The sequence below is a fragment of the Panicum hallii genome, chromosome 3, assembly GCF_002211085.1.
Source record: "Panicum hallii strain FIL2 chromosome 3, PHallii_v3.1, whole genome shotgun sequence".
NCBI classification, from domain to species: Eukaryota; Viridiplantae; Streptophyta; class Magnoliopsida; order Poales; family Poaceae; genus Panicum; species Panicum hallii.
In genome coordinates, this window is record NC_038044.1 from 6289870 (window position 1) to 6317118 (window position 27249).

The following is a 27249-nucleotide window of genomic DNA, read 5'->3' on the forward strand; positions in this document are numbered from 1 at the left end:
TGCGTGCTGAAGCGGCCGATAAGAAATTAAATTTCTCTTGTGCATTGACGCTGACACTAAGTACTGATGCCCCCAAAAATAAAAAAGTTTGTGAGTTGGTGGATGCTGGTGCTGTGCATTGAGTGTTGGATTGCTGAAAGATCATTAATTCGTCATAGTTCATAGGTGTAGGAATACATGTTCACACGCAAGTCTCTAGTCGAAATTTGATCATTTCAAAGATGAAGTTTCAAATCTTAGGTGCAATAGTACTATATGACATCGAAATTTATCTATTTTGCATCTTTTTAATGGCAGGCCATTGGGCAAGAAACGTATTCGATCTAATCCATGCCTTCCGATGTATCATACACGTTTCACATAACTAGAACTAACCATTCCTTCCAAAGGAATGACGATTCCTTAGGTAACCAGCGACCCAGCAAGACTTGACCACAGCAGCCAGAGCATCTCCAACAGGAGTTCTAAATTGGGTCCTATCTTAAAATATAGGGATTAAAAGAAAAAAATAGCCTCCAACAGGAGTTCTATTTTACAAAAAACTGGCAAATCAATTTAGAACTCAGTCTCCCAGGTCCTAGATACAGAACTCAATTGGTTGGATCCTATCTCCTTTTTGCCACAAAATCTAACTGACAGAGATTTCTTTCCCCAATGCCTCCGCTCCAATCTTTCCCCAATTAGTTGTAAATGACATGATTTGAGACCCCGCTGTTGGAGTATAAGCTTTTTTTTTTGACCCTAAACACATCAAATATATCCCTAGTACAAATTATAGAATCCAAATATAGGATTCATGTTTGGAGATGCTCATAGATAGGAAAGAACCATAACGGTATCATTTGGTAGTAATCCGAGAAGGGAATCCACTAAGAAAAAAGAAGCGACACCGTGAAGCACGGATGCAACACAAAGTGTTTGCTACCAGCAACTGCAAGCATCTGAGAAATCTGTTCTTTTTTTCCACAACAAACATCTCTAAGCACCTACCTGTCCAGGCCCGCATGTCACTTGGGCCCGAAGGACACATCTACCCAGTCGTCCGAATACTATCGAATCCAACTAAAGGAATATTTGTTGCGAATATTATTACTTATTGCCTTGAGTTGCGATGCCTGCTCACGAGTATTTCTATATACTCCATTTCTTCTCATGGAAGAGAATTCGGAGCCAACGGACACGTTAGCCGAATAATAGATACTTGTTGCCTTGAGGTGTGATGCCTCCTCACGTGTATTATTATATACACGTTAGCAAATCCAACCCAGTAAGGGATTATTACTAGTCTTCATGGAGATTCAACGCTAGCTAATATAGTTTCCATCTTTTCTAGCACATACTTCCTCAGTTCTAAATCGTAAATATAATTATCCTGGCTTTGATCTAAGTTGAATATGTGAAATTAGCTCAATAATTAATCCTTCTAATTACTTAGCTTCCTCCGTTTCAAACTGCAAGTCGTTTTAATATTTCTAGATATAAAATTTTTACTATATATCTAGATATATCGCACGTAAATAAAGCTATGCATGTCTCGGTGAAGCACAAGCATGACTGGTCGTAAGTTTTCACTTTAGCCGGAGGTCTCCGGTTGGCTTTGCTTTGTGTTAGTCCTTGGGACAGGAATGATGCGTGGTTTGTTCTCATGCATGGTCGACGTGATTTTTCGGTTTAACTTCCCGGTGCAGGTCTCGATCTCGATGCTCTGCTCGTATTCGGTCATCGTCTTCGTCGGTCGAGATTATATTCTAGTCTATCCATCCAATATATATAGCAGGCAGGTAAAATCTTTACACTTGTCTGAGGCCGCGTGAGGCGTCGTCGATGGATTGCATGGACGGACCCGTCGCCGGCCTCCTCGCTCGCTCGCCTATATATAGCAAGCCAGTCCGTCCTCCATGGCACACCACCACACCACAGCATCGCCAACATCCAGAGACGTGGGGTCGGCTAGCTGCAGCCTATCTTGTTCCTCCAAAGCCCAAAGAAGTGAGGAACGCTTCCTCGCTCCCTCGACCGGTATGATGCCTTGATACTGCTGCATCATGCATGCAGCTAGCTGCATCATGGTTCTTATGGTTTTATGCATGATTTTATTGTTATCAACATTATGGTACTGCATGGGAGAAAACATTATTATGCATGGTTATGCTTTATATACATGTTTAGCATACAACATCCAAGGATAAATACATACGCATGTTGTTTAGTCTCTTTGCATTGGTCGGGACGACAGAGATGCCCAAGGAGAAGGATGTCTACTTGGCCGGGAACATCGGGAACTACTGCACTGGCCAGGGCAAGCAGGATATGCGCAAGCAGCAGATGAATAATGGCCAAAATGGTCAGCTTCCACCGGTGGAGCACTACACCGAGTACTCATCATCAAATTCATCGTACACCACCGCTGCAGCATACCCACACCGCCCTCCTCCACCATACCCACCGTACCCTCCTCGGAAGCCGCCGGCGGCGTACGGGTACCCTCAGCCTCAGCCGGGCTGGGACGACGGCTACCCTCCTCCTGATTTGCCCCCTCCACCGGAGCCGTACGGTTACCCTCCTCAGCCAGGTTGGGGTGGCTACTACGGCGGCGGCGGCTACCCGCCACACCCAGGTCTGTGCTACTACTAGCTGTTCGTTCACCAAATATATATAGGATGAGCGAGATTATTCGGACTAACGAACTGGGGCATCTTGTACGTGGTACTAGCAGGAGGTCACTGGGGCGGCCACGGCCACGGCCACGGAAGGCACATGGGGTGGATAGCAGCCGGAGCCGCCGCCGCCGGAGCTGGCGCTTATGGAGTGTACAACCACCTCCACAACCACCACGGCCATGGTAGAGGCTATGCTGGGTACGGCCATGGCCATGGCCACCATGGCAAGTTCAAGCAGGGGCACCAGGGCAAGTTTAAGCACTACGCTCACCACGATGGCAAGTTTAACAAGCGTGCTGGGCAAGGCAAGTTCGCTGCCAAGCCCCCCGTCACAGCGCTGGAGACATGAGGTCCAAGACCACCCTGATGGATATTGGCCTCTACTTGCTGAATATTAGGATAAATAAACTCCGATATGATCATCCTCTGGTGCAGCCTGCTGCTTCCCTTTCAGGACTGCCCGATCGATCATGTCAGGGAATTAAAGCCTCTGCCTTTGTGACGTGTTTTCTAGCTACTATTCCAAGCAGGGAGATCGTGTCTGCATGCTTTGTTTTGTTTTCGAGAATACGCAGGAAAACTGCGTGTGTGTATGTTTGTGTACCACTCTAGAGGTTTGTGTCTGGACCATCACATGGTTTGCTAATAAGCAGCACAGAACTGAGTAACGTTGTCTTGATGATACATCCACTTGCACCCTAAGCTAGTGTGTTTATCTCGAGATATTCTTTTATTTCCCCGACACGGTGCAGTGGGTGCTTAATCATGCTGCCTATAAGTAAATTTCTCAATAAATGTTATTCTCTTTGTTAGAGAATATATGGAAAGATCAACCCTTAAAATTTTTTTGGGGTGGCTGTTGGCTAGGTTGATCTCGACCACTACAACGAACTGAATCAGGGGCGGATGACATGGGTGTCCACATGTACATCCGATAATTTTTGCCAACAAATTTTTTTTTTGAAGTTTAGCAGGTAAATATATGGTCAAATCCCAATACAAATAGCATACATCAGGGCTTTGGGTGTTCTACTTCGCACAGCAAGAAGGGAAGGGAAGGGAATAAACGGGCGTACCTGTCGGATACTCGGATGCTCGTCGCCGGCGAAGACTTCTCCAAGAGTGGCCGCTCGCCCTGTCGCCGCCGGAAGAAAGGAAAGCAGCGGATTGCCGGACTAGCGGAGCGGAGGAAAGAAAAACAAAACTGGGCCGTCCTGGGCCGGAAGGCAGCGAAGGACTTATTTCTTTAGAAGTCAAGTCCATTTTGGACCGGAGTCTTGTCCACGTCAGCTCCCGAGCCCACGTCATGCCGTCATCTCTTCCCCACATCAGCTTGCGTCCCCGCCGGGCGCCGGCCATCCTCTCTCTCTGCCCTTCTCTTCCGATCTGTTCCATCATCCCCTTCGCCATCCTGTCCCGCGCTGCGCCGCCGTCTGGACGCCGCATCCTGGGCGCATGCGGGGAGCTGGGTTTATGGATTTGGAGCTCCGGGAGGGGGCCGGAACGCGCGCCCCAGGATGCCGTGATCGGCGGCATCCTCGACGTGTAGCCGGCGAATTCGGAGCTGCGCGCCTGATCCTGGTCGTAGACGAGGCGAGTGGCCGGGTCAGAGAGCAATGTGTAGACTTCGTTGAGGACGATTGCCATGTCGTGGTCCTCGGCGGCGCCGGCATCCGGGTGGAACCGCTGCTGCAGCGACCGGCCGGTACGCCGCCTTGATTTCCGACTGCGGCGAGGATCACTTCACGCCCAGCAGGTCGTAGTCGGAAAAGGAACAGTCATTTACAAATTCTACTAGCATCCACACAGGCGCTGGCAATCTCTAAACTGCAGTTACAGCTCAGTAATTCACCATCAACACTGACATTGAAAGTTACAGTTTTTTTCACACGAAAACGCAGGCATTTGATTGGCCTTAACCCACTTCTTGTCTTCTCCTTTCTCGGAAGAAAGAGACTTCATTCCCTAGTGTTCTGTTCTAGTCGGCAAAGACCTTCTCTTCGAGCTGGAAGGCCTTGGTGAAGAAGGCCGGCCAGCAGAGGTAGGTGGAGAGGATGCTGCTGACGGTGGAGGCGCCCATGAGCATGTTCATCACCACGATCTGCAGCTGGATGGCCTCCAGCGGCGACGCGCCGCCCATGATGAGCCCCGTCATGGCGCCCGGCAGCGCGATCAGACCCACCGTCTTGGCGTTGTCGATCACCGGCGACAGCGCGATCACCAGCGACCTCTTCACCTGCTGCAGTGTCGCCTGACGCGGCGTCGCACCCAGAGCAAGTGCCGTTTCCACCTGCAGACAAGAGGGGGGGAAAGGAAATACTAGTGAATCTTCAATCTCTAGTTGCAAACAGAATACTGTTAGACTCTAATCATCACCAGGCTAATGTAAGCTGATGGTGTTCATCACCCAATTAAAGTTACCGATTTTGTTAACTCATGCATAACACTCTATCGTGCCATTGTATCAGCCTATTAGACTATGTGCATTATGAGCCAGTCAGAGCTGTTCCTGATGCAACAGCTTCTGACTTTCTTGTCCTTGTAGTACAATCTTGGCGGTCTCGCGACGAAACAAGCAAATGGGTTAGAAAAAAAAACAGGAATTAAGCAGCAAACAAATGGGGAAGAGGCTGCAAATAAGGTCGGAGCTGACCAGATTCCTCTGGATCTTGACGTCCTCCCTGAGCTTCTTCATGGTGACGCCGGTGACGGTCATGGCGTTGCCGACCATCATACCGGCGACGGGGATGATGTAGCGGGGCGTGAAGGGGAAGACGTTGAGCACGACGAGCAGGAACATGGTGATGGCGGTGCCGACCAGGATGGAGACGCAGGCGATGTACTTCCCGCGGGGGACCTGCTTGGCGCGCTGACCCGCCGTGTAGCCCGCAACCGTCACCTGCACGGCGCGTTGATGAATTGTCAGGCAGGCATGTTGACGCACAGGGCTATGCTGATATGAGCAATTCCATTCCATGTGCCCATGCAGAAATGAATTTGAATTCAGGCCAAATGCAGAAATCATAGCGACCAATTGTTGAGACTGTAGCATGGAAAAATTGGTGAGCAAAGTGATGGCGTGTCTTGAATTGGGGAATGCATAGAAGAGGCGTCTTTAGCTGCTGGCAGTGGAATGGAAGAGCATGCCTGCTTCAAAATTCTCTGCTTGAGGCTTTGGTCGGTGTCAAATTGAATTGGATGGAATTGAGAGGATGCTCGACCATTTCTAATCGAGTGTGGATGAGATCAGTAACGGCACCAGCACGAAGAGGCGGCGATAGATGGGTTGGTTACCATGAAGAGGTAGGCGAGGAGGATCCAGAGCGCGTTCTTCTGGGTGAAGATGAACTGGAGGACGAAGCCGATGACGGAGAGCTGGAGGAAGGCGCGCGCGATGGCGTAGAGCATCTCCCCCTCGAGCCCCAGGCGCTGCGAGAAGCTGAGCGCGACGGCCATAGCGACCACGGCCGTGGCCGCCACCGGCTTGAGCATGCCCACCAGGAAGTCTCGCCAGAACCCCGGCGCGCCAGGGTCCACCTGCTTCGCCACCATCTCCAGGAACGCGCCCGCGTGCTCCATCGCCGGGCCCCGGTGGGGTTGATCCTGGGAACGGACGGCGCTGCCTGTTGAGCTTCCTCCGCCGACGCGTCGCAGGCGGTCGCGGTGGCGGTTGTCAGGCGAGCGAGCAGGCGGCCGCGGTGGCGCTGTGGGGTCTTGAGTAGGAGGTGGCGGCGGCGGGGAGGGGGCAAGTGAGGCAGGCGGCGGTGCGGTGGAGGTGGAGGCTGGTGAGGCGCGGGACCGTACGGCTTTGTACCGTGGTCCAGCACGCGCTGCCCCGGGCAAAGTCTCCCTTCCCGGCGCTACGTGGGGAAGGCTGGGGATCCCGAGAGATACGGGCCTACTACGCCCTACGACGGATGTCCGCTTCGGCCCCACATGGCGGCCTGATACCAGATACTCCTACCGTCCGGTCCGGTCGGGGGGTCTGGTCCAAGTGAAGGTCAACTCGGCGTCGCCGGCGAGCCGCGCCGGCCGGAGGCAGGCGACGATGGACACGTGCCACCACGTGTCCTGACCGGGAGGCGCAGTGTCCACGCAACAAGGGGACCTGGCTGCCTCGGTGCCTGCGTGCGTCAGGCCGCCGGTGGCTTTTTTCCCGTGCAGAAAGCTGATCGATCCATTCAATCAACCATCTCAAGCTTTGGCGTCAAAAAACCATCTCAAGCTTCAGTGGAGGTCACGATAAAAAAGGCACTCAAGCAAGCAGGCCAAAAGGACAAGCTGAGAATCTCAGATGCCTCTGGCCAGTGGCAACTTGCAAAGAATCCTCACCACAATATGTGGGATACCCACTTTCCTAGCATCTGATCTGACTCAGGGGCACAAATAGACAAAACTTGGAAAACAAATCAATCAGTCCTGGACATCCCCGGTGGCCCTGTTTAGTTCCCAGGCCATAAACGCAAAAAAAACTGTAAACGCAAAATTTTTAAAGAAATCTTAAATGAAGTCTATTTATAAAACTTTTTGCATGAATGGGCTGTAAATCGCGAGACGAATCTAATGAACCTGCTTAATCCATATTTTGCAACAGTGATGCTACAGTAACCATCCGCTAATTATTGCTTAATCATGGATTAATTAGCATCATTAGATTCGTCTCGTGATTTACAACCTATCTGTGCAAAAAGTTTTATAAATAGACTTCATTTAGTACTTCAAATTGGTAAGATTCTTTTGCAAAAATTTTTTTAGATTTACACGCAACGAACTAAACAGGTCCAATATCATAAAACCTTTGATGTGCACAGCCCCAGCACAGGTCAAGAACCCTCTTCTGGTTGAGGTTACGTCTGCCGTCAAGCTTTTCAATGCTCCTGCACATGCAGCCGCAAATCCAGGCTCATGGGCTCCACTTTCCTTTTTAAAATAGCAAAGACGCAAGACAGCAGCCATCATCAGATGGGACACTTACATTAGACTAATCACGATGCAGTCAGTGCCTCCCTAGTTAAGCCAGCATGGATCATGACACTTTCATATTTCATAATCCAGGTGACGCCCCTTGCAGCTCGTGTCCAGCTGCATCACCTCAAAATCTGTACTGCCAATAGACAGGATCAAGCTGGGGAAAGAGCATTATACGTGAGATGCACTTACAGTATGAGATTTTCCTCTCTTCTAAAACAAGTAGACAAAAGGTATCCCGAATCGAGTTACTATCCCTCAAACAAGAACCCAAATACTCTTTCAACAGTTAGCCTGCTAAGCCGGGTGGTTTCCTAGACATGATGGAGTTTGATGCTATTTGCTATCCTTGTTCTTGTCGTTGCCAGGCTTCTTGTACGATTCTTCAAGTTTCTTCCCCCTGTCCATCATCTCCATTACGAGTTTCTTTATGTTTGGGACGTTGTAGTTCTGAGCGATGTAGATGCCGCAGCCGGTGCCAATCAGCAGCGACAAAGTGCTTTGCAGGAACCCCATCGGGACTGACCTGCAAAGGGGAATAAAGAAAGGGTTGTAAATCAAATAAGCAACTATGAGATACTGAGAGCGCAATCTTAACTTGAATAATCAATACGGAACATCAAGGACTCCCTAAATACATAAAATAGCTCTGAGAATAGTTAGGATTAGGAGTTAAGCCTGTATACACACTCAATTAGCAAACTCAAAATAGTGCGCATCAGCGCATGTGAGTACCATGGGCGGACCTAGGGGTGGGCCGAGTGGGCCGCGGCCCACCCTAAGATCCAGCCCAAACAACTCTACCCCTGTGTATTTTCATCCCAAGCAGGCAGCCAGCAACTTTTAACATCCACGATGATTGCTTCGCAAAAGAAAAAAATTCATGTATATTGGACCAACCTAACATTAAATTCTGGATTCACCACTGGTGAGTACTATTTCAGAATAAATAGCATGACGTGTAACCAATAAAATTTCGTAAAAAGCAATATTTTGTTATTTTGCTCCTATTATTAAAATTTTCCATACAGTTAAATAGTTCGACACAAACAAGACGTTTATGCACATGACAACATATTGTCTTGAAAATAAAAGCAAAACTAATCAAACATAAGTTAGACTGTTAGAAATTGATCGCTCTGATCATACATATTAAGTTTCAGAGTCAACTAAAACTTATCATCATAACTATAAAGGCTAGAATTTTAAAGATGCAATCTTAGCAGCAAAAATATTGTTCTGACAGAACAGATGAATCAAACACAAACAGTAGGACGTACATGCTCACATAATAGCAACTATGTGCTTCAACCATATATATGAGAAATCATGAAAAGGCCTGCCTGAATTCTTCACACTCTATGTTAAGGCCTTGTAACATCTCAAAATTCACCTTATAACAGACCAGGGACAAACAATGCATGACAGAAAGCCAGGAGGCAACCAAACTAAATTAATGTCTCTCCCTGCCTTCCCCATGTTAAAAACTCCATGAGAATCTGGATAGGTTCCCTTCTTCACTGGTATATACGTAGGGATATTTCAGTACGTCAATCAAAAAGTAAGATGCAAGTAAACTGAACCAGGTTCAAAGAACCTCCTAATCAAATCAACTTCATTAACTTGAGCAATAAATGCCTGACAAACGTAGCGCCTCAAAATTTCAATGTGAACCAGTATGCATCTGTTGACTCCCAGTCACAGGCTTATACATCTATTCCTTACTGTGAACCAAACTAACAGAAACACTCAGGCATCCATGAATACCAGTTTAACTACGCTGAAGCTCAAATACCCCCATCTTTGAAATCGATTTCACATTCTCAAACCAGATCTACACACACCAAAGGACCGATAGCCCATGATCAGGATTAATCTGCAATATTCTAATCCGCATTACTCCTTGCAAGAACAAACAAGACGTAATCTACATTGCAGAACTGAACAGAACAAGTGCCCAAAGTACTAGGGCAAAGCTAGCAGATGACAGTCAGCTAGGAAGGAACTGTTTGGGAGCTCCTGGGCCACAGCCTGCAGAACTGTTTGCTAGATTTGCACTAACGGCTCACCAGATCAGTTAAATCATGGTGCATAATGGCAAAATAAGTTCTATGCAAGTTGAAGGAGCCCACACAGTGTCTCACAAAAAAAAGGTGAGCCCAAACAGTAAAAGCACCAAAGTAAAGCAGGATCAGGGTATGCGTAGAAGTTGTAATTTGTGTTACTCATTAATAAAAGAGACTAATCTGACAACAATCAGCTAGGCTGTGCGCTCCTATACCACATCCTGCACAGATTTTCCCAGGCCTCTATAAATCTATCGCTTATGGTGAATCAAACTAACAGAAAAATTCAGGCATCCATGAATACCCGGTTTAACTAGGGTGAAGCCGAAACCGATATACCCCCATCTGTTAAATCGATTTCACATTCGCATACCAGATCTAAACAAGCTGACAGATCTTAAAAACCAAAGGACCAACAGCCAAGATCAGGATTATTCTGCAACGTTCTAGTCCGTGTTACTCCTCACACAAACCCAAGTGAAACGCCAAAAACAAAACACGAGGGTTATTATGCATAGAAGTCCTAATCTGCGTTACTCCTCCAAAAAGAGGACTAATCTACATTGCATCACCGAACAACAGAATTGCCAAAGGGACTAAGTAGGACTAACTGGCTAAGCTGCCAGCCAGACAACAATCCGGGTGCTCCTACACTACATCCTGAACATGTTTTAACTAGATTTGGACAAATCGCTCGCCGCATCGGCTAAATCGCACGAAGGACAACTGATTGACTTAGAAATCAGCAGCTGAAGCTGAGCGCACCAAAAATCGAGTTCCGCCTCGGATCAATTAACATCTACGAGCGCCCCCCCGGCCCTACAAGGGGAGGAAAGGGGTGAGGTTTACCTGGGGGTGAGGAAGAAACCGGCCGCCCCGGCGTGCGGCGGAAGCGGGGGCGGAGGGATCGGTCGACGAGCGCGATCGAGGACGAGGAACGGCAGCGGATTGCGCTAGGCAAGGAGGAGAAGAAAGAGGAGGAAAGGGGGAAGGGGGGGTTTGGTGGTGTTTTTATCTGTTGGAGCCCGGCGGCCATCTGCCTTGTCAGTTGTCACCATACAAACAACCTCCTACAACAACATGGGCTGTAACCGGGCTTGGGTTGGATTGGCTCCCTCATGGGCCACGATTTGCGTTCAGGTGGGCCGAATCGACTCGTGGCCTTATTCATTGCTGCAGCTGTTTGTCTGACTTATATTTTCCTCCTCTCTCAGAAGTCAGAACAAGACAAGCTGTATTTTCGTTTTAAAAGTGAAAAGCTGTAATTTTTTGACTTTGGCAGTCCCCCTAAGACTAAAAATTATTTTCCCAGTAATATCTGTTCGAAAACATGGAAACTTTATTTAGATTGAAATGAAGCTCCGAACAATCCCAACCAGCCAAACATGTCGTCCGTGATGATGAAGCTCCGAACAATCCCAACCAGCCGAACATGTCGTCCCATCGGTCGCTGCTATTCGAAATGCATGCATGGCCCTGGATTAATTGGAGGCATCCTACAGCAGCCGCACATCTTCTGTGTACGTAGTAGTATAAGAACAATTCCTTTTTTGAAGATCTGTACGTACGCGAGAACATGCACGCATGGATATGCCATGGTACGCGCGTACGCACGTACGTACGTACGGTGCGAAATGGCGCGAAATGCTACGATGCCCGTTGCACGACATGACTCCGCCGGCGCTGTCGTGTCGTCGTCGGGTGTATACACGCACGTACTCGGCCCGGCCGGAGACGGATGCCGGATATGCGTGCGTGCTCGCTTTTATATATTACCCAGGATATTTGCCTACGGGCTGCATAAAAAATGATTCGTAGCAACGTCCCAACATTTCTTTTTTTTCAGGAACGGATTAAAAAGTAACCCATTCTTACAAATGGAGCACGGTTAGCATCCGATCTGTTCCTAAAATAGTACTTTTAGATGCGGGTGATGATGTCACCCGCCCCAAGAAATGCCACCATTTTCAGGGACAAGTAACAGCGTCACCTGCCTCTTAAAATAGTATTTTTAGGGGTGGATTATGCCACTGTCCACCCCTAAAAATAGTGGCCATTTGTAGCGGCTCGTCACCCGCCTCTAAAAATATATTTTTAGAGGCAGGTGATGGTATCACCCGCCCCTAAAAATGCAATTTTGATATAATCTCGGATAAAGTTAAACTTTATACCAAAGTTGTAGAGGTTGATGTGATCTAAAACTTTATAGTTGATAAGTTTTTCATTTAAGATCATTTAAGAGTTCAAAATGTTATTATAAATTCTTATATGTCTATGACTATATAGTATCTCATACAACTAGAGTCATACTTTGAGGTTTGCATAATCTTAATTTTTATATACAGTGAAATATACTTAGTATATTTTTTTATTTTATAGTTCACAATAATCATAGTGTAGAAGTTTTACCTTTTTATTTGTTTTGCTATATGTAAAGATTTAAATGAATTTTCGAAATAAAATAGAAAAATATTTTTAGGGTCTGGTGGTAGCGTCACCCGCCCTTAATAATGGATTTCTAGGGACGGGTGATGGCATGACTCGCCCTTGAAATCAATTTCAGAGTTAATATAAAAAAATAGCATACCCCGTAGTGTCACAAGTGCAGTGTGGTGGAGAGAAGGGTACACGCGAGGCTGGAGGTTAGCGGTTCGAACCCGGTTTACGTAAGTGTGCATATTCTATCAAAAGAATTATACCTCGGTAGTAGCGGTAGTAGCTGGTTGGCGGGGATATTTTTTTATTTTGCTGTTTTTGATTTTTTCCATTTTTTAATATTGTGGATATTGATTTGCAGGGGCGGGTCATGCCCTAACCCGCCCCTACAAATTGATTTCTATTGGCGAGTGACGCCGTGACCTGCTCTTAGAAATCGATTTCCAAGAGCATGCGCATTACCCGTCCCTACAAATAGCTATTTTTAGCTGCGAAAAATAGGGACGGTTATCGCACCCGCCCCTAAAAATACCCGCCTCTAAAAACCTTTTTTAGTAGTGGGTATATATTTTTTAGATTAAGGAAAAAATCCAATCTTGAACAATCATAAGTGACTGTCTATGATCATAAGCAAAGTCAGACGATACACGAGCACTTAGATACTGAGCCTCAAATATTTTTTCTCGAATACGTAGGAGAGCGCGGAGCAAGAGCTCACGTCAAGACACAAGAGCACCTTCCAGGTGCAAATGAGAACAGCACAAAAATGCCCAAAAGGGCCAACCCTACCGTGTACTACTCCCGTTTTAAACAACCTAGACGACTAGCTCCCGCCTCGATCCAAAGCTTGATGTCGAGCTTGATCCGGTCTTGGAGCTCCTGCACGGTGGATTCTTGCCGCTGAAACAAGCGGTTGTTTCGTTCTTTCCAAAGCGCCCAGATGATCAACATGAAAAGAGTGTCAAAACCCCTCCTTTTCTCTTGCGCTTGAAGCTTTCGGAGATGATCCCACCAAGTGTGCAGCTGCAAGGATTCCTGGGTGAACGAGCAGGGACAGTCCATCCAGGACAGCAGGTTCCACCAAATGATCTTGGCAAAGCTGCAGTTGCAGTTCACCAGCAGGTGATCGGCCGTCTCAGGGTCTTTGGTCGCAAAGCCAGCAGACATCGTGTGCATCAAGGCCATGTCCAAGCCTCAAACTGAGGAACACAAAAACAAGAAAGAATGCTAATTATATATACAGGAGGTAGCCTGCGGGTATATATATACAAAAAATATTGGGGTGTAAAGTACATCGCGTACCACGTACATGTACATGTATTGGTATAATATATACTAATGCTAATTAAGATGGCAGGAAAAAATGACAAAAGCTAGCTAGCAAAAGTATAAATGTAGCCTAGCCTAATTTGCAGGAATATATCGTCGTGGTCATCGTCATTTTAGCTACCTATAGAGCAGAGCAGAGATCACGCGGCATACCGTTGCGCACCTCTCCGCCTCTATCTCGCCGCAGTCACCGGTGTTCAGCCCATCGAACTTCCCACCACCCGCGCGGGATGGCCGCCGCCAGCAACGGGGGATGGTTCCCGGCCGGTGCACAGCGCGCCGGGCGAGCCAGGGCCTCCGAGAGGCCGCACGGCGTCCCAAGAAGCGGCGGTCGCTGGACTGTGGCTACCGCCCCCGCGGTGGCGCCGGTGGAGCCGCGGCGGTGCCGGCTGGAGAGGCGGCGCCGGAGGGAGAGGCGGGACGGCGCCATCGGTGTTTGATGGTCATTCGTGTTTGATGGCCGTGTCGCCGTCTAGATCCGTGGTGGATCGTTTGATGAAGCTAGCTAGTTAATCTTTCTGAGCATACTAACGAATCTTATGTTTTGGTGCTACTTTGTTTTAGTCCAAAAATATGTTAATTAACTTCTGAATAATAGCATAAATGCATAATTTTAGCCATAAATATCTAGCTGCACATATAAGAATTAGCTGGTAGATATTTGAAACAGAGTTCATGATGAAACGAAGGAGAAACATGCCTGGAATTGAAGCATACGACTTATCGCTAAAGGGCCCTAATTACTCAACAAGCAAATCCGTATGAGGTTGATTGTACAATGTGAACTTAAAACAAAAGTCAACACACACACACACACACAGAACTGTAGATGGTACGGAGTTGGAGGTTGGGAGTTGGGGGGACCATGGCAAGGAACATTCCATTCATCATACACACTAGTTTGATCTCCATCTCCCACCAGTTAATGAGCTCTGCAAAGCCTAGCGAGGAGCTACCCTGCTAAAAGCTCCACAAGCTGCAGCATCTCATACCGCATGCCTAGCTACACACGTACGTACGGTCACATTCCATAACTCACTAAGCAATCAATGCACATCATATCCCGGCCTCTTCTACTCTAGCGGCTACTATCCAGTCCAGTAGACATGCACTAATCTCTAAGTACATCCTCTAATCAAACTCATAAGAAAGAACAAGAAGAAGAAGACGTCGACGACAACATAGCTAAGGAGATGGAGACGAGCTAATGAAGAAGATCATGTCAGTGTACTACTGCATGACATGACAGATTAATTATATTGACTAAGGTCGCTAGCTTGATCGCCGCCGCTAATGCTTGATCAGGCCACGTCGTGCTGCTCTTCCTTGAGCCCGCCGGGGAAGAGGTCCAGCGTCTTGAGCGGGCGGCAGAAGGCCGCCGGCGGCGGCGCCACCTCGAACCCCGGCGGCCCCATGTCGACGGCGGCGGCGGAGCTCATCACCACATCGTCAAGCGCCACGCCGAAGTTGTCCAGCTTCCCCAGCGAGTACTCCGGCCGGCCGAGCGCCTCCACCGGCGCGATCCCTCCGCCTCCGGCCTGTACGTTGTAAAAGACATCGTCGTTGCATGGGCGGGTCAGGTAAAGATCGAAGCTTTATTTGAACTCCAACCTGACTACCTGAGCTGTCACAGGATAGTACCTGATAGTGGAACAGTTGGGTGGGCGACGGGGGAGTGGCCGCGCCGGCGCACCTGCTCGCTGGAGCAGCAGCGAAGGCCGCCGTGGCGGGGTAGTAATAACCGTAGGCCGCAGCCGCCGCCGCCGCCGCAGCGGCAGCGGCTGGGGTGGGCGACGTCGGGGAGAGCAGCTGGCTGGCGGCGGCCTGGTCGAAGACGCTGCAGCCGTAGGGCGCGGCCGGCGGCGCGGCGAGGAAGCCGTGGCCGTGGCCGTGGTGCGCCGCCGCGTAGTACTGCGCGCAGGAGAGGAGGTGGTGGCTCATGCAGAGCCTGCGGCGGAGCTTCTGGCGGTCCCGGGCCTTGTGGTTCTGGAACCAGTAGAAGACGTTCTTGCCCTCGATGCGGCCGTAGCAGGCGAGGTGCGCCGTTATCTGCTGGATCTGCGACGCGCTGGGCGTGCGCAGGCCGCCCCGGTACATCTCCTCCAGGATCATGAGCTGCTCCGGCGTCGGGCACCACCGCGTCGACCCCGCCACCACCGGCTGCTGCGGCTGGTCCTGCTGCGACGGCATGTCGTCGTCTACCTCTAGCCAACTACTATACTTGGCTCTAGCTACTATACTAGGAATCTTGCTGTGGCTTTGACTATTGGTGGTGTGATCGATCAGTTTGGCTTGTTGCTGTTAAGCTCGTGGTTGGTTGGCTGGGCGTGGAGAGACAAAAGGGGTACTAGGAGGGAGGAGAAGAAGCAGATCGGCGGGTGGAGAGAGTTTGTTGGTAGCTGCTGCAGCTTGAGGACTGAGGAAGAGGGTGAAACGAGCGAAGCATATAATGGAGGGCCATTGCTTCCTTCCTGTCTGCGATATATATATAATGGATGCCGACACTATACATACACTTACACATGCACACCACCACCACCACCGAGTTCAGACTTCAGACATGCATGAGAGAGAGAGAGGGAGAGAACAGTACTAGCAGTGGCTGTTTATTTGGGGGGGGGGGAGAGAGAGAGATGTGGTGGCGATGGCATATGCAAAGCGAAGCGACCTGTGTGCTGCGGTACTGTTCATAGGTAGCTCGCGAGTCTTCTCCCTCTGTCTCTGCATGCCCACAGACACAGAACACAGAGCAGCAGCCAGCTAGGCAGCTACTACTGTGTCGTAATCAGGAGTGAATAATGTGTACTGTTGTGTGGTGGATCTCCTAATCCTGATGGATTAACACTAGGATTTAACACCACATCCAAGATATTTGTACCGGCCGGCGATCATCTAGGCATCGACCGTTGCGATGATGATCGAGTGTGCATGCGTTCAGAATGTGTCTGTTGATGTCTCTGAAAGTCTGAATGCAAGTGAGAGGAAACACAGCAGTTGGATCATCAGTTTTCTTGCTGTATTTATGGCTAGGCTACACGTACACGTACGCTGTGTCGTTCTTGATTTCCTGCTTGAACGCGAGCGGTGGTACGTACTCGCGTGTGCAGAGTTATTTGGTCACTCGTGGTACTCAATCCTCATCTACGATCGTCACGCGTCAGTACAAGCTAAGTAGCTATACACTAGTATACATTATGCAGAGCTTGCTCTTCTACATATATGTTGCTAGTATATAGCACGGATTTTTTAGTTGAACTAATTCTATGTCATGTTGGTCAGGAGATAATAGGAGTAGCATCTACAGTTACGAAGGTAACTTCAGTGTGGTTAAATAGTTGTTGCAACATGAACTGAATCACAGATGGTGATTATTCAACTAGGTACAGGGATTAGGTACCTCAAAGTAAGCCAGGTGATGGTGCATGATATTAGGGACTACTCCCAATGCACCGAGTACCTATTTGTCTTTGGTAAGTTATGGGCGTCCTAGTACTGTACATTCCTCTTTAGAAAATGTCTGATTTCCAATACTGCCTGCGAACGCCATGAATGGTTCCTAATGGCGATTTATTTAGCACGTCGAGTCTTCTGCACCCGTCTGCAACTGATCTTTCAGAGAGCTAGCCCGATCAGTGGTGGCTCTGGCTCAGAGAGAGATGCAAAGCAAGAGAGAGAAGTCGGGGTCGTGCATGCGTGCATTTAAGGATGGAATTACACGTCGGATTGTGGAGATCTGTCTAGGATTTCGGATTGAGTGGCCAGAGAGGAGAGAGCTTGTGCTGCAGTGGGAAACTGGGAATTATGAGGTGATGATGGCCCCGGCCCTGCATCTGCGTACACTTGCACTGCATCGTGATGCGTGCTCCTCTCCCTCTCTCTCTCCACTCTAGCTCTATGTGTCCTTGCAAAGTTGCAAGGCTGACTAGCTAAATGGCGCTTTTGGGCCTAGGGCGCCTCTGGACTCGGATCCAAGCCTACCGATGTAGGGAACTGTAGAGGATCAACAGATTTCAGTGAGTAATTACTTCTATCCTTTTTGTATTTCCTGCATCCCTACCTATACCTAGTTGGCTACTCCCTCCTATACATTTAGACATGGTGGGGATGTACATCATTTACTATGTTTGCTTTTTAATCCCGTCCTAGCTGCAGTACTCCTACAAATAAAGAAAGAATTGGTCGTAGTATACTGTAGGAGTACAGCACAATTGAGATTGCTTAAATTTTCGTCTTTTGATTAGTAGTAAAAGACTTAATAAACTGTTAGAGCGTCTACAATGTTAGACTTAAACTGTTTAGCTCTGCTAACATGATATTTTAGAGAAAATGATCCTGTGAAGTGATTTTTTAGATGAAATAAAGGTCTAAGAGCTAAAAGAACTAGAGCTTCTCCTGATTTGTTTTCCCGTACATAATCACATCCTCCTTAAAATTCAACTTAGATATTAGAAACAGAAGAAACTCCACCGTAATGGCCTTAAAGTCAACTTATCTAACATTCTACCTGTAAGATCGTCTCTTTATTATTATTATTAACGCTTGCATATAGTAATGCTTGCATATACTCCCTATATCCAACGATCGTATAGTTCTACCTGTAATGGTCTTGTTGGCGTTAGTTGGGAAGCCCCCTATATCCAACGATCTGAACATTTGCAACGATTATACACTTATACCTTTCTTGGGCCCTCTCCAACAGGTAGCTCTAAGCCAGCTGAGAGAGTTTTTTAATTGATAAACAGTAAAAAAACTGATGAGCTAGCGCTCCGCTCGTCGTCTGGCTCAAAAACTTCCCTATGCATCTCCCACTCACAGGCGCGTTTCCTCTAGCACCTGCTTGGTGCTTGGCCTGTGTGCTACTGTGCCCGTGCTGGCTTAGAACTATTGCTGGCTCTAACCGTTGGACGCGGCCTAGGACCATCATTGGCCCAAAACTAGCAACAATTACATATACTAACCTATCAACTCGTGCTCATGCACGGACTAACTAGAATTAATATAAAAATAAGAATTAGAGCTAATAATTGTAATAATCTATATCATACCCTCTTTCATCTATTAAATATTCTAACACATACTCTAAAATATACATTTATCATTATTTAGTTGCGATAGATTTCATTTTGTATCACACCTCTATGTGTGTTTGATATATATTTAATTGCACCATTTGTTTGTGAATTGGTATTCTTATCTCTTTCATCATACATGAATAAATGGCGACACATATCGTGGGTAGTAGTTTATATAAATAATAACATAAATAATATATTAATAATGATAGAAATAGTAATTTAGAATTCTATATTGGTGCACTTTAATATTTTATTATAAATATAATTTAGATTCAGATTTAAGGGTTACTTTAACTTTTAATAATGACATAATTGGATAATTTATATACAAATTTAGGAGGTTATTTGCATTATTTTTATAACACCATAGGTGAGTAATTTACACGAAGATTAGTGTGTTACTTTATAATGGTAGAGGTGAGTAATTTATTAAGAAAGATAACAAATCCATTGACTATTATGATTAGCGTTGCCGGATTGATGGCCGGATGTTACTGATTTTTGTGAGAATTTTTAGAATTTCTCTATATTTTTAGAGTGTCCACCTATGATCCTAGGTGGCTTCTGAAGCCTCCAATTAGTAATACTAAGATACTTTTTCTATCTCAAGCCTGGTTTCTCTCATCATAACAACACTTGAGTGTGCGTTTCAATTGATATAGCATAAAGTATTTGTGCAATTATACACTTCTGCTAGCTTGTACAGATGCATTGAAAGAGTATATAGTTTGTTGATCCCCACCATGCATGGTTTGATAGATACATGCGTGTGGTACCATTTGGTGCTACAATTGCACAAGATTACGTTGGCCTTAGCCCCAGAAGCTCTTCATTTGCATTCACTCCCCGCAGATATGCGCGACACGTACAGTGACCACAGCCACAGTGCATGGTGCCGCACGCCGTAGCGGCACACCGCCGGGAAATGTGGCAAACAATCAAGGGTCGATCGGTCGGTCGATCATACGCGGTTCAGGATCGGATGCGAGAGTACTCGATCATCAGGATACAATGCAATGCATGGCCCACTGCAATTACTGAACGCTGTCCGCGTGTTTAGCTAGCCATTCATTCATTCGTTGCGTACTTAAACTTTGGAAGAACGAATTAATAAGCTATAAGGTATGTGAATCTAGCTTAATGATCGATGAGCCAGTCGCCGATCGATCCGGCCTGTGTGTGCCCTACAGGTAGAAAGGCTGTGTGTACTTGCAAACACGGCAGCTGATTGCAGAGGCCAGGACGCAGAATCAATATACATCCGGTGAGTAAATGTGTGCAAGAATGTGCGCCAATCGTAGCTAGCTAGGTGGGCGCTGCTTGCAGGAATAAATCAAGTATGGGCAAAATGTGATGTATGGATGGATCTAGCTTAGTTGATAGTTATTAGTTCCCTTTTTTAAAAGGAAGTTTAAAACACTACGGTAGCAGCTATATGATATGGCATTTTACAAGAAGGAGGCGTGATGCCTATTAGTTCGAGCTTGGGCGTAAGAGTGGCAAAATGGACTATGGCGCTAAGACCCCTTCACAATCCAACTCAACTCCTAATCGTATTCTTACCTAAAAAATATATAAAATATAAACCTAGCCCTTTTTAAGTCTGATCCTTGTACTCCTATTGTCCATATATCGTGGAGTTACTTTCTCCTGTGGCAAATACACAGTTGTTTTAGGTTTGTTCTAACTCAAAAAAAAAATCTTTGACCATGCATCATTGCTTTAAAATCCAATAGCTTTGCGACATAAGGTTGATGCAATCAGATCCATAAAGAAAAAGCAATTTTATAAAAAAATATATAAATCTTTCTATTTGAACTACACAGTTCTATCGGTTCAAAGGAAACTTAAGTCAAAGGGCTCTTTTGGCCCTACTATGGCTAACCCTTTGTAAACGAGCAGTGGATTCAAAGTTGATGTGACGGGATGAGCAGACAAGAAAACCGGGCGATCGACACAGGGCCGGAGCTAGAAAGCGTATCGGGGCAACGGTGCTGAGGAGTAAATAGCTAGGAATGGACGGCCGGCCGGCCCGCCGTCCGGCCTGCAAGAAATGTTAGACACGGAATCCAATTACTCAGGAATTCAGAGCATGGCTGCACGAGCTCGAGGTAAATACTACTACATACATGGCATAGGCCTGCACTGCAAAGTCTGCTAGGTCCACGTTAATATATATGCTCCTGCTGGCTGCCGTTAATATATATGTGCCTGTGCGTGCGTAGTACATGTAGCTCAAGGCAACTCAGGCAAGGCACATGAACGCATGCTGCTGCCACGCGCGCATACGTCCATTCCATCGATCGAAATGCGACGTGCTGTCTCGCCTGGCCTGGCCCTGAACCCTGAACTGAACGGAGAAGCACAGCAGCAGGCCGGGCAGCCGATGCGCGACGTCGCCGGCCGGCCGGCCGCGGCCGATCGACTAGTCTTGTTGCAAAGTCAGCCAGCAGTCTGGGCGGCCAGCGCGCGCCCAGCAGCCGGCGTCACACACACACACACACACACACTACTCCACTCCACACAAACTGGCCGCAGCTGCGGGTGGTGTGAGACAGAGGGAGGGGATGGGTCGATCGGAGAGCTAGCTAGGTTTTGACAAGGACGTAGGACGCGATGCTTCTGGGCTGCGAGAGTGACCCGGCCGGCTGAATGCCTTGTCCTCTCTTGATGCGTATGTGTCCATCCATCCATGCATCTTACCACTGCTGCTCCGATCCCTGCAGGCACGTACGGTGCTGCATGGCATGTGTGTACGCAGATCGATTTGCGAAATTCTTCATAAATTCGTTTGTGCGTTGCTAGTTATATCTGCATGCTGCTGCCTGGAATGGACGATCTCCCTTTTCGCCACATTCCTTTGCTAGCAGCTAGTAAATGGGTATAGCTACTCATTGGTACATCATTGCTCCATCCTTCTGGCCTGCTTGCCTGCCTGCGTAGCAAACTTGAGATTGCCGTGCTGGACACTTTTGCATATTATCATTGTGTGCAGTTTTACTTCAGCTTCAATACTCTATGAATATACAGTTGGCATATTCTAGGTAAAAAAAATATCCTGAAAATTTATAAATCAACAAGAATTTTTGAACCAGAGAGAGAGAGAGCGCGCACTTGCTCAATTTATTAGTTGTTTGCATGCACTTAAGCTAGCTACTAGTTTGATCATGGTGGATAGAACATGCACTACATGCGTGTACCTCAAACTTAGATCTCTGTTTGGAGTCGACATTACAAAACGGCGCGGTATGTACTGGCCTCTAGAGGATCCTATGCGCTTACTTGCGAGATTTGCACCACCGCAGGTTGATCATCGTGCCTCAGATAGCCAAAATGGTACCACGACCCTAGCTACTGCGCTTTGATTCATGAGATTTATTTCCAAATAAAATGGTTGGATCAGTGCTCCTGTTTAGAGTAACGTACACACGTTAGCTGCTAGGCATGCCCGTTTTAAATTAAAATAATACGGTACCGCACGCATCTCATTACTGTGTCGAGAATTAAGAAGACTCAGAGAGATTCATATATACCCGCTCACTAATGCACATAATGCGTGTACCGCCATGTAGGTTTTATGTCGATCCCAAATCCATGGGTCACGTCCAGACACATTAGTTGCAGCGTGCGTGTTGTCACCACAAAAACAGGACCAGCAATCCAGCATGCAATACAAATACATGTAGTAAACGTATGCAGGATGACGCAATACGTGTGTACGTATACGAGAGAGTTCATCAGGGAAGACGCCGGCCGGGGTAACTCCGGCCGGCCGGCCGGTGCTGGGCCTGAGGCACCGAGCAGGCATGGATACCGTGTGGGCATGGCATGCATGCAGCTGCAGCCGCACAGTGCGTGCATGTCTGTGATGTGTCGTCGCTGCGGCTTCTTCGTTTCATACATCCATCTACTACATACGGCCGGGCGCGTGTACCTAGCGATTCGGCCCTTATATGTAATCGGAGGCCTGCAGATTTGATAGATCACAAGCCGAGTTGACCGAGATGCCACCATACATTTATATATATATATATATATATATATATATATATATATATATATGCATATATGTATACATGCATGTAGTTGCAGCTAGATCCTACGCACGCTGCTGGCCTCCTCCTCCTCCTGCTACGGCTGCAAAGGGATTTATTGTTTGCCTGGTGCAGCAGCGGTGGAAGAAGCATCTCTCTCTCTCTCTCTCTCTCTCTCTCTCTGGGGTTTCTAGATGTCTGGGTCTCGGGAATACGATCCATGTACAGCAGCGGCAGCAGTACTGGCTGGGCCGCTGCTACGGTCTACAGTAGCAAGCGAGCAGGACGCCGGTGTCACACGCAGCTAGAGGCGAACGTCATGCTGCATGCTCCCTTTCAATTCGGCCTTTTTACGCGGAGACAATAATTCTATTCGTTCTTTTCTGCCTTCCTTGGCTCGACAAAGTTGACAAAGTTATTGCCTGTCAGAGACTGTTTTTCTTCCACCTCCGATCCACCTTTTCCATCTCTTTCTTCCCGCTTGTCTTCTTGTTCCTCCCTCTTCAAGCAGCCCATCTCCTTGCTCTTGCAAATGTTCATCGATCAGCTGGATGGTTTTCCTTTAACATGATCATTATATAGCATCATGCTAGCTGCTACTATATATGAACTGAACCTAAATACTATATACCGGCATAACAGAGATGCCATTGACATTAACAATACCAGTACTATCTTGTAGCGCAACCCCATTAAGCTAGGAGATGAAGCTGCGAGAAATGAAGATGAGCAGAGACAATTTCGAGGTTTCAGAAAGTACAGCAGCAGAGAGGAAGATTGAACAGTAGCTAATGGAGAAGTTAAGCATGGCGCAGGCCTCCACGTGACGATCGAGAATCTCCAGCCGGACGCGCACTGATCTTACCGTAATTTTATGCTGCTGCTGCACTAAGAGCTAGCCGAATCAAAATTAAACGTTCCTGCGCGCAGCATTAATCTGATCTGACGGATGATTCATCTCGAAGAATATTATAGTATACCGCGTACACTAGCTGTAGCACAGCTCCGATCGAGAGCAGGCTCGCAATTGCATTGCGGCATCAATTCCTGCCCAGAGCAATTGCAACACCAAGGACCAAAGGACACACTCGCGCACAGTACTGTGGTACTGCTGCTAAAAAGGTTTGAAATGTTAAGAACAGTACATGCATTGCATGCACCGTCTATCTATCTATCTATCATTCTACCCAAAGCGCGCTCTCTCTCTCTCTCTCTCTCGGTTTCTCTGTCTACTATCTGACCAAAGGAAAGCTGGCTGGCCTGCAGCCTGCATGCGTCTGCGTGCAGTAACTCCACACAACACAACACAGCGTCTCCTACAAAAGACATATACTACAGTGTGCCACTAGCAAGCTATGGTACGTAGCTGATGCTAGCTAGTGCATGCAATAACTTGACAAGAACAAAACATGGTAGTGTGGATCGGATCAGTAGCCGCTGCTGCTGCTGCTGCTGCTTGTTCTCCTCCATGAATCCTCTCGCGCTGTATGCTCCTGCACTCCTAATAACTAGGCAGGCATTGATCTCTGCCTCGCCATATGCATACACAACCCTTTATTTCTTCGAGAATTCAGCAGTACTCCTACTGATCAGATCAGTGGCCGGAGTGACGACTGGGTGAGACTGTGAGAGTGAGTAAGCGTATTGACTCACTCACTGGCCATCTATCTACAATTCAAAACAGACTCTTTTATGGCCGGCCCGGTCCTGCGACTGCGAGCGTGCTGCTGCTGCTGCTAGTAGAGCTGCTAGCTAGCTGTGCGTTTGCATGTATATTCAAGTCATCTGCATGTGAAATAAACATCTTGTCCCTCTCGATCCATCTCTCTCAACACATTCAATTCATTGTGCCCCTTGCGCTTTCTTTTGTGCATTTCATTCATGCTAGTAGTATGCTACTGGTTTAATATATATACAAATATGTAGCTTTGCATGGCTTGGCATGCAGAAGCTGCAGCCCTACGCTCCCCATTGTCCAGTTTGTGATGGCGCAATTGCTAGTAATATGTACATGCATGCCCACAGCTAGTTTTCTGATCGGTTGATGCACGTACGTGTAGCTAGGTATTAGATGCACAACATAGCCTTTTGGTTTTGTATATATACATATATGTAAGTAGTGTACAGACTACAGAGAGCGCAGTTGCCTGTTTCTCGGAAAGAGGTCTGCAGCTACCCCCTGCCGTGAGAGGGACTGAGATCTTGCATCAAAGTTTCTAAAAGAAAACAGGGACGGCCGCATGCTGCTGGTTGCTGGCCACTGACTTGAATGAGATTCCATCTACACCGTGCGCATAGTAGACCATAGAGAGGCAGCAGCAGTTAGGCCGGTGCGTACCACTGCTGAATTTCCTTTCAGTTTTACTCGTAACGGTGGTGTCTGTCAGTCCCTTCCATCTACAGATCAACTGGTGGCATGCATCCGTGCGTTCTTAATTCCCGGTCCAAAGTGACAAAGATGTGCCGCTGGTCAATAACTCAATCTATAGCACACCCTAAACCAAGTTCAAAACCAGTGTCATCGCTGTCTGTTGATGAAGCAGTAGTTGAGGTTTTATAGATCTTGTGACTGGACAACACAAGAGTTATTGCCAATGCATTGCACGCCATGCGTGGAAAAGAGAGAGCCCAGGCAGCAGCCATGGACACACCGGATAAAAAAACTTAGAGAGGGAGGGAGGGAGAGATCGAGGAGGGACAGAGATGTCAGTGGAAGGTGACGGTACAGGCCAGCCAAGGAGAGTAGAAGGGAACCGAAGCCCCAAAAGCTGCACAACAATTTGCACATATATATACATACATACCCATATTGTTGGTGGTTTACATGTACAATAACGCACGTGACGTGTTGTACTTGCTACTACTACATATATGTAGGTGTGCGCATGGCGACTTATATGGCCACGCATGCCTGCCTGCCTGCCTGTGCGCGCGTCGTCGCCGCATGCACGCTGCAACTGCAACGCCGCTGCGTGCATGCGCATGCGGACGTAGGCGCGGATCGATCCTGCACAGCGCAGCTAGCAGCTAGCGGCTGAGCTGCGGCATCGATCGGTCGATCCGATCCTCTGATGTACTGATGCGTGGTGATGTGACCACTCCCTCATCATCTCTTAAATCATACCCATCTCATTCCTCTCTCTGCTGGTCCTGTTCCTCTTCTCTTCTCCCTCACGCCACACAGAGGCCGGCCCGGCCGGCAGCATCTCTCTCCCTCTCTCCCCCTCTGTCTGTCTCTCTCTCTGAATGGAGGGAGGGAGGCAGAGGGAGGCCGGCAGAAGAGAGCCTGGCTGTGGCATGGCGCGCCGAGTAGTTCAATGCCAAACCTACTGCACGGCTCTGTACATGTATCATGTATGTGTGTGTGTGTATCTGCATGCATGTGTCTGTGTACGCGACGCATGGCTGCCTCCTGCCTCCACTGCACGCGCGCAGAAGAGAGGAAGAAGAGAAGGGTAGAGAGAGAGAGAAGTTGAAGGACCACTCTGCCCCTGCGGCTGCATGTATGGACGACACTGCTGCTGCGGACGCAATCTTTAATGTTTTGTCTTTACCCATAACATTCCAAGTGTTGTCATCTCCCTCTTACACGCGCAGGCGTGGTGTGTGGGCCCGCACCGGCCGATCTCTTCCATGAAGGTCGTCAGGCAGCAGGCCTACTCGTCGAGCGACGACGATCGAGCCTCGCTCGTCTGGCTCCACTGACCGATATATGAAGCGAGAATTATTAACAATACTGTCACGCATTGACTTGGGCTTGGATCGATCGAAGGCAGCTGTAGCTCAGTTAAGTGTGACCATCCGATCCAGCTAATGCAACACGCCTACCAATCAGTGGGGCACACGGATTGTACAATGAAGCACAAGCGGCAGGGTACAGTAATACAATTAAACAGTGGAATAGATGCTGCCATAACAATGTGTACCAAATTCCTTAGATGTTTTCAGTCCCTGCGTGCATGGCACCACATTATTGCTACGAACGCCATAATGATAAAGGTAATTAACGAGACATATCACGAGATAGTAACGAATACAAGCCAGCTGTGAGAGCATCTCCAACAGATTACTCATACCTTACATCCAAAACACACACTCTCTCCACTACCGATAACTACTTTTGTATTTTTGGTAATGGTTGCTGCAGCAGACTACCTAAATTCAATCACCAAGAATAGAATAGAGGGATGAATCCCTTCATTTAGGTGGGTGGGAGGTGTGTTTTGGTGATTATTAAAAAAAAGGTACTGGGGATTGGATTGGTAATCTGCTGGAGCACCTCTAATCACCAAAATATCAATTTTTTAGTATTAGAGAGAGCGATAAGTAATATATTGGAGATGCTCTGATTAATATATCATGACCATGGTCCTCTCAAATTACTGTTTTTCACTAGTGTGTGAGCTGCCACCATCGTCGTTTCGGTTGCGTGGGTGTTGTTGTCATCATTCTTCTCCAACAAATGTCAAGGAGGACGGGGACGATCCTTGATGAATCAGTGTCTACATTGCTTGCCCGCCGTAGTTTCCCTAAAAAAAAATCAGTGTCTACATTCGTCCAATAACTCCATTAGGCTAGGCTCGACCTTAGGCTGGGCCGTCCAGCCTTTAAGGGTTAAAGCAATTGATTTAATTATTTCAGCTGCCTCTATTTTTCTTCAGGCGATCAAAATTAGCATAAT

At 47.5% G+C, this 27249-nt stretch overlaps 3 protein-coding genes across 3 annotated transcripts; 1 reads left to right on the top strand and 2 right to left on the bottom strand.

Moving 5' to 3' along the window:
• Positions 1–1918: 1918 nt before the first annotated feature.
• Positions 1919–3344, top strand: LOC112884369 (transcriptional regulatory protein LGE1-like). Its single transcript, XM_025949747.1, has 3 exons — positions 1919–2019; positions 2237–2617; positions 2717–3344. Exons 2-3 carry the CDS (start codon positions 2239–2241, stop codon positions 3007–3009), a joined length of 672 nt encoding a protein of 223 aa, XP_025805532.1. The 5' UTR covers positions 1919–2019; positions 2237–2238; the 3' UTR covers positions 3010–3344.
• A 1079-nt stretch (positions 3345–4423) lies between these two features.
• LOC112884368 (UPF0014 membrane protein STAR2) lies at positions 4424–6540 on the bottom strand. The gene is made up of 3 exons (XM_025949746.1): positions 5955–6540; positions 5314–5559; positions 4424–4950 (listed from the first exon to the last, which is right to left on the bottom strand). The coding sequence occupies exons 1-3, from the start codon at positions 6237–6239 to the stop codon at positions 4639–4641; spliced, it is 843 nt and encodes a 280-aa protein (XP_025805531.1). The 5' UTR covers positions 6240–6540; the 3' UTR covers positions 4424–4638.
• Positions 6541–14760: 8220 nt separating this feature from the next.
• On the bottom strand, positions 14761–15649 carry LOC112887869 (putative WUSCHEL-related homeobox 2). The gene is made up of 2 exons (XM_025954152.1): positions 15101–15649; positions 14761–14997 (listed from the first exon to the last, which is right to left on the bottom strand). Exons 1-2 carry the CDS (start codon positions 15647–15649, stop codon positions 14761–14763), a joined length of 786 nt encoding a protein of 261 aa, XP_025809937.1.
• Between the last annotated feature and the right edge of the window lie 11600 nt (positions 15650–27249).

Excerpts from the sequence above, each read along its gene's own strand:
- LOC112884369 (XM_025949747.1), top strand. The coding sequence starts at position 2,239 with ATGCCCAAGGAGAAGGATGTCTACTTGGCCGGGAACATCGGGAACTAC. Across the intron at positions 2,618-2,716 it reads CGGCTACCCGCCACACCCAG|GAGGTCACTGGGGCGGCCAC; the intron begins GTCTGTGCTACT and ends TGGTACTAGCAG.
- LOC112884368 (XM_025949746.1), bottom strand. The coding sequence starts at position 6,239 with ATGGAGCACGCGGGCGCGTTCCTGGAGATGGTGGCGAAGCAGGTGGAC. Across the intron at positions 5,560-5,954 it reads TCCTCGCCTACCTCTTCATG|GTGACGGTTGCGGGCTACAC; the intron begins GTAACCAACCCA and ends CGCGCCGTGCAG. Across the intron at positions 4,951-5,313 it reads TCAAGATCCAGAGGAATCTG|GTGGAAACGGCACTTGCTCT; the intron begins GTCAGCTCCGAC and ends TCTTGTCTGCAG.
- LOC112887869 (XM_025954152.1), bottom strand. The coding sequence starts at position 15,649 with ATGCCGTCGCAGCAGGACCAGCCGCAGCAGCCGGTGGTGGCGGGGTCG. Across the intron at positions 14,998-15,100 it reads CCCAACTGTTCCACTATCAG|GCCGGAGGCGGAGGGATCGC; the intron begins GTACTATCCTGT and ends TACAACGTACAG.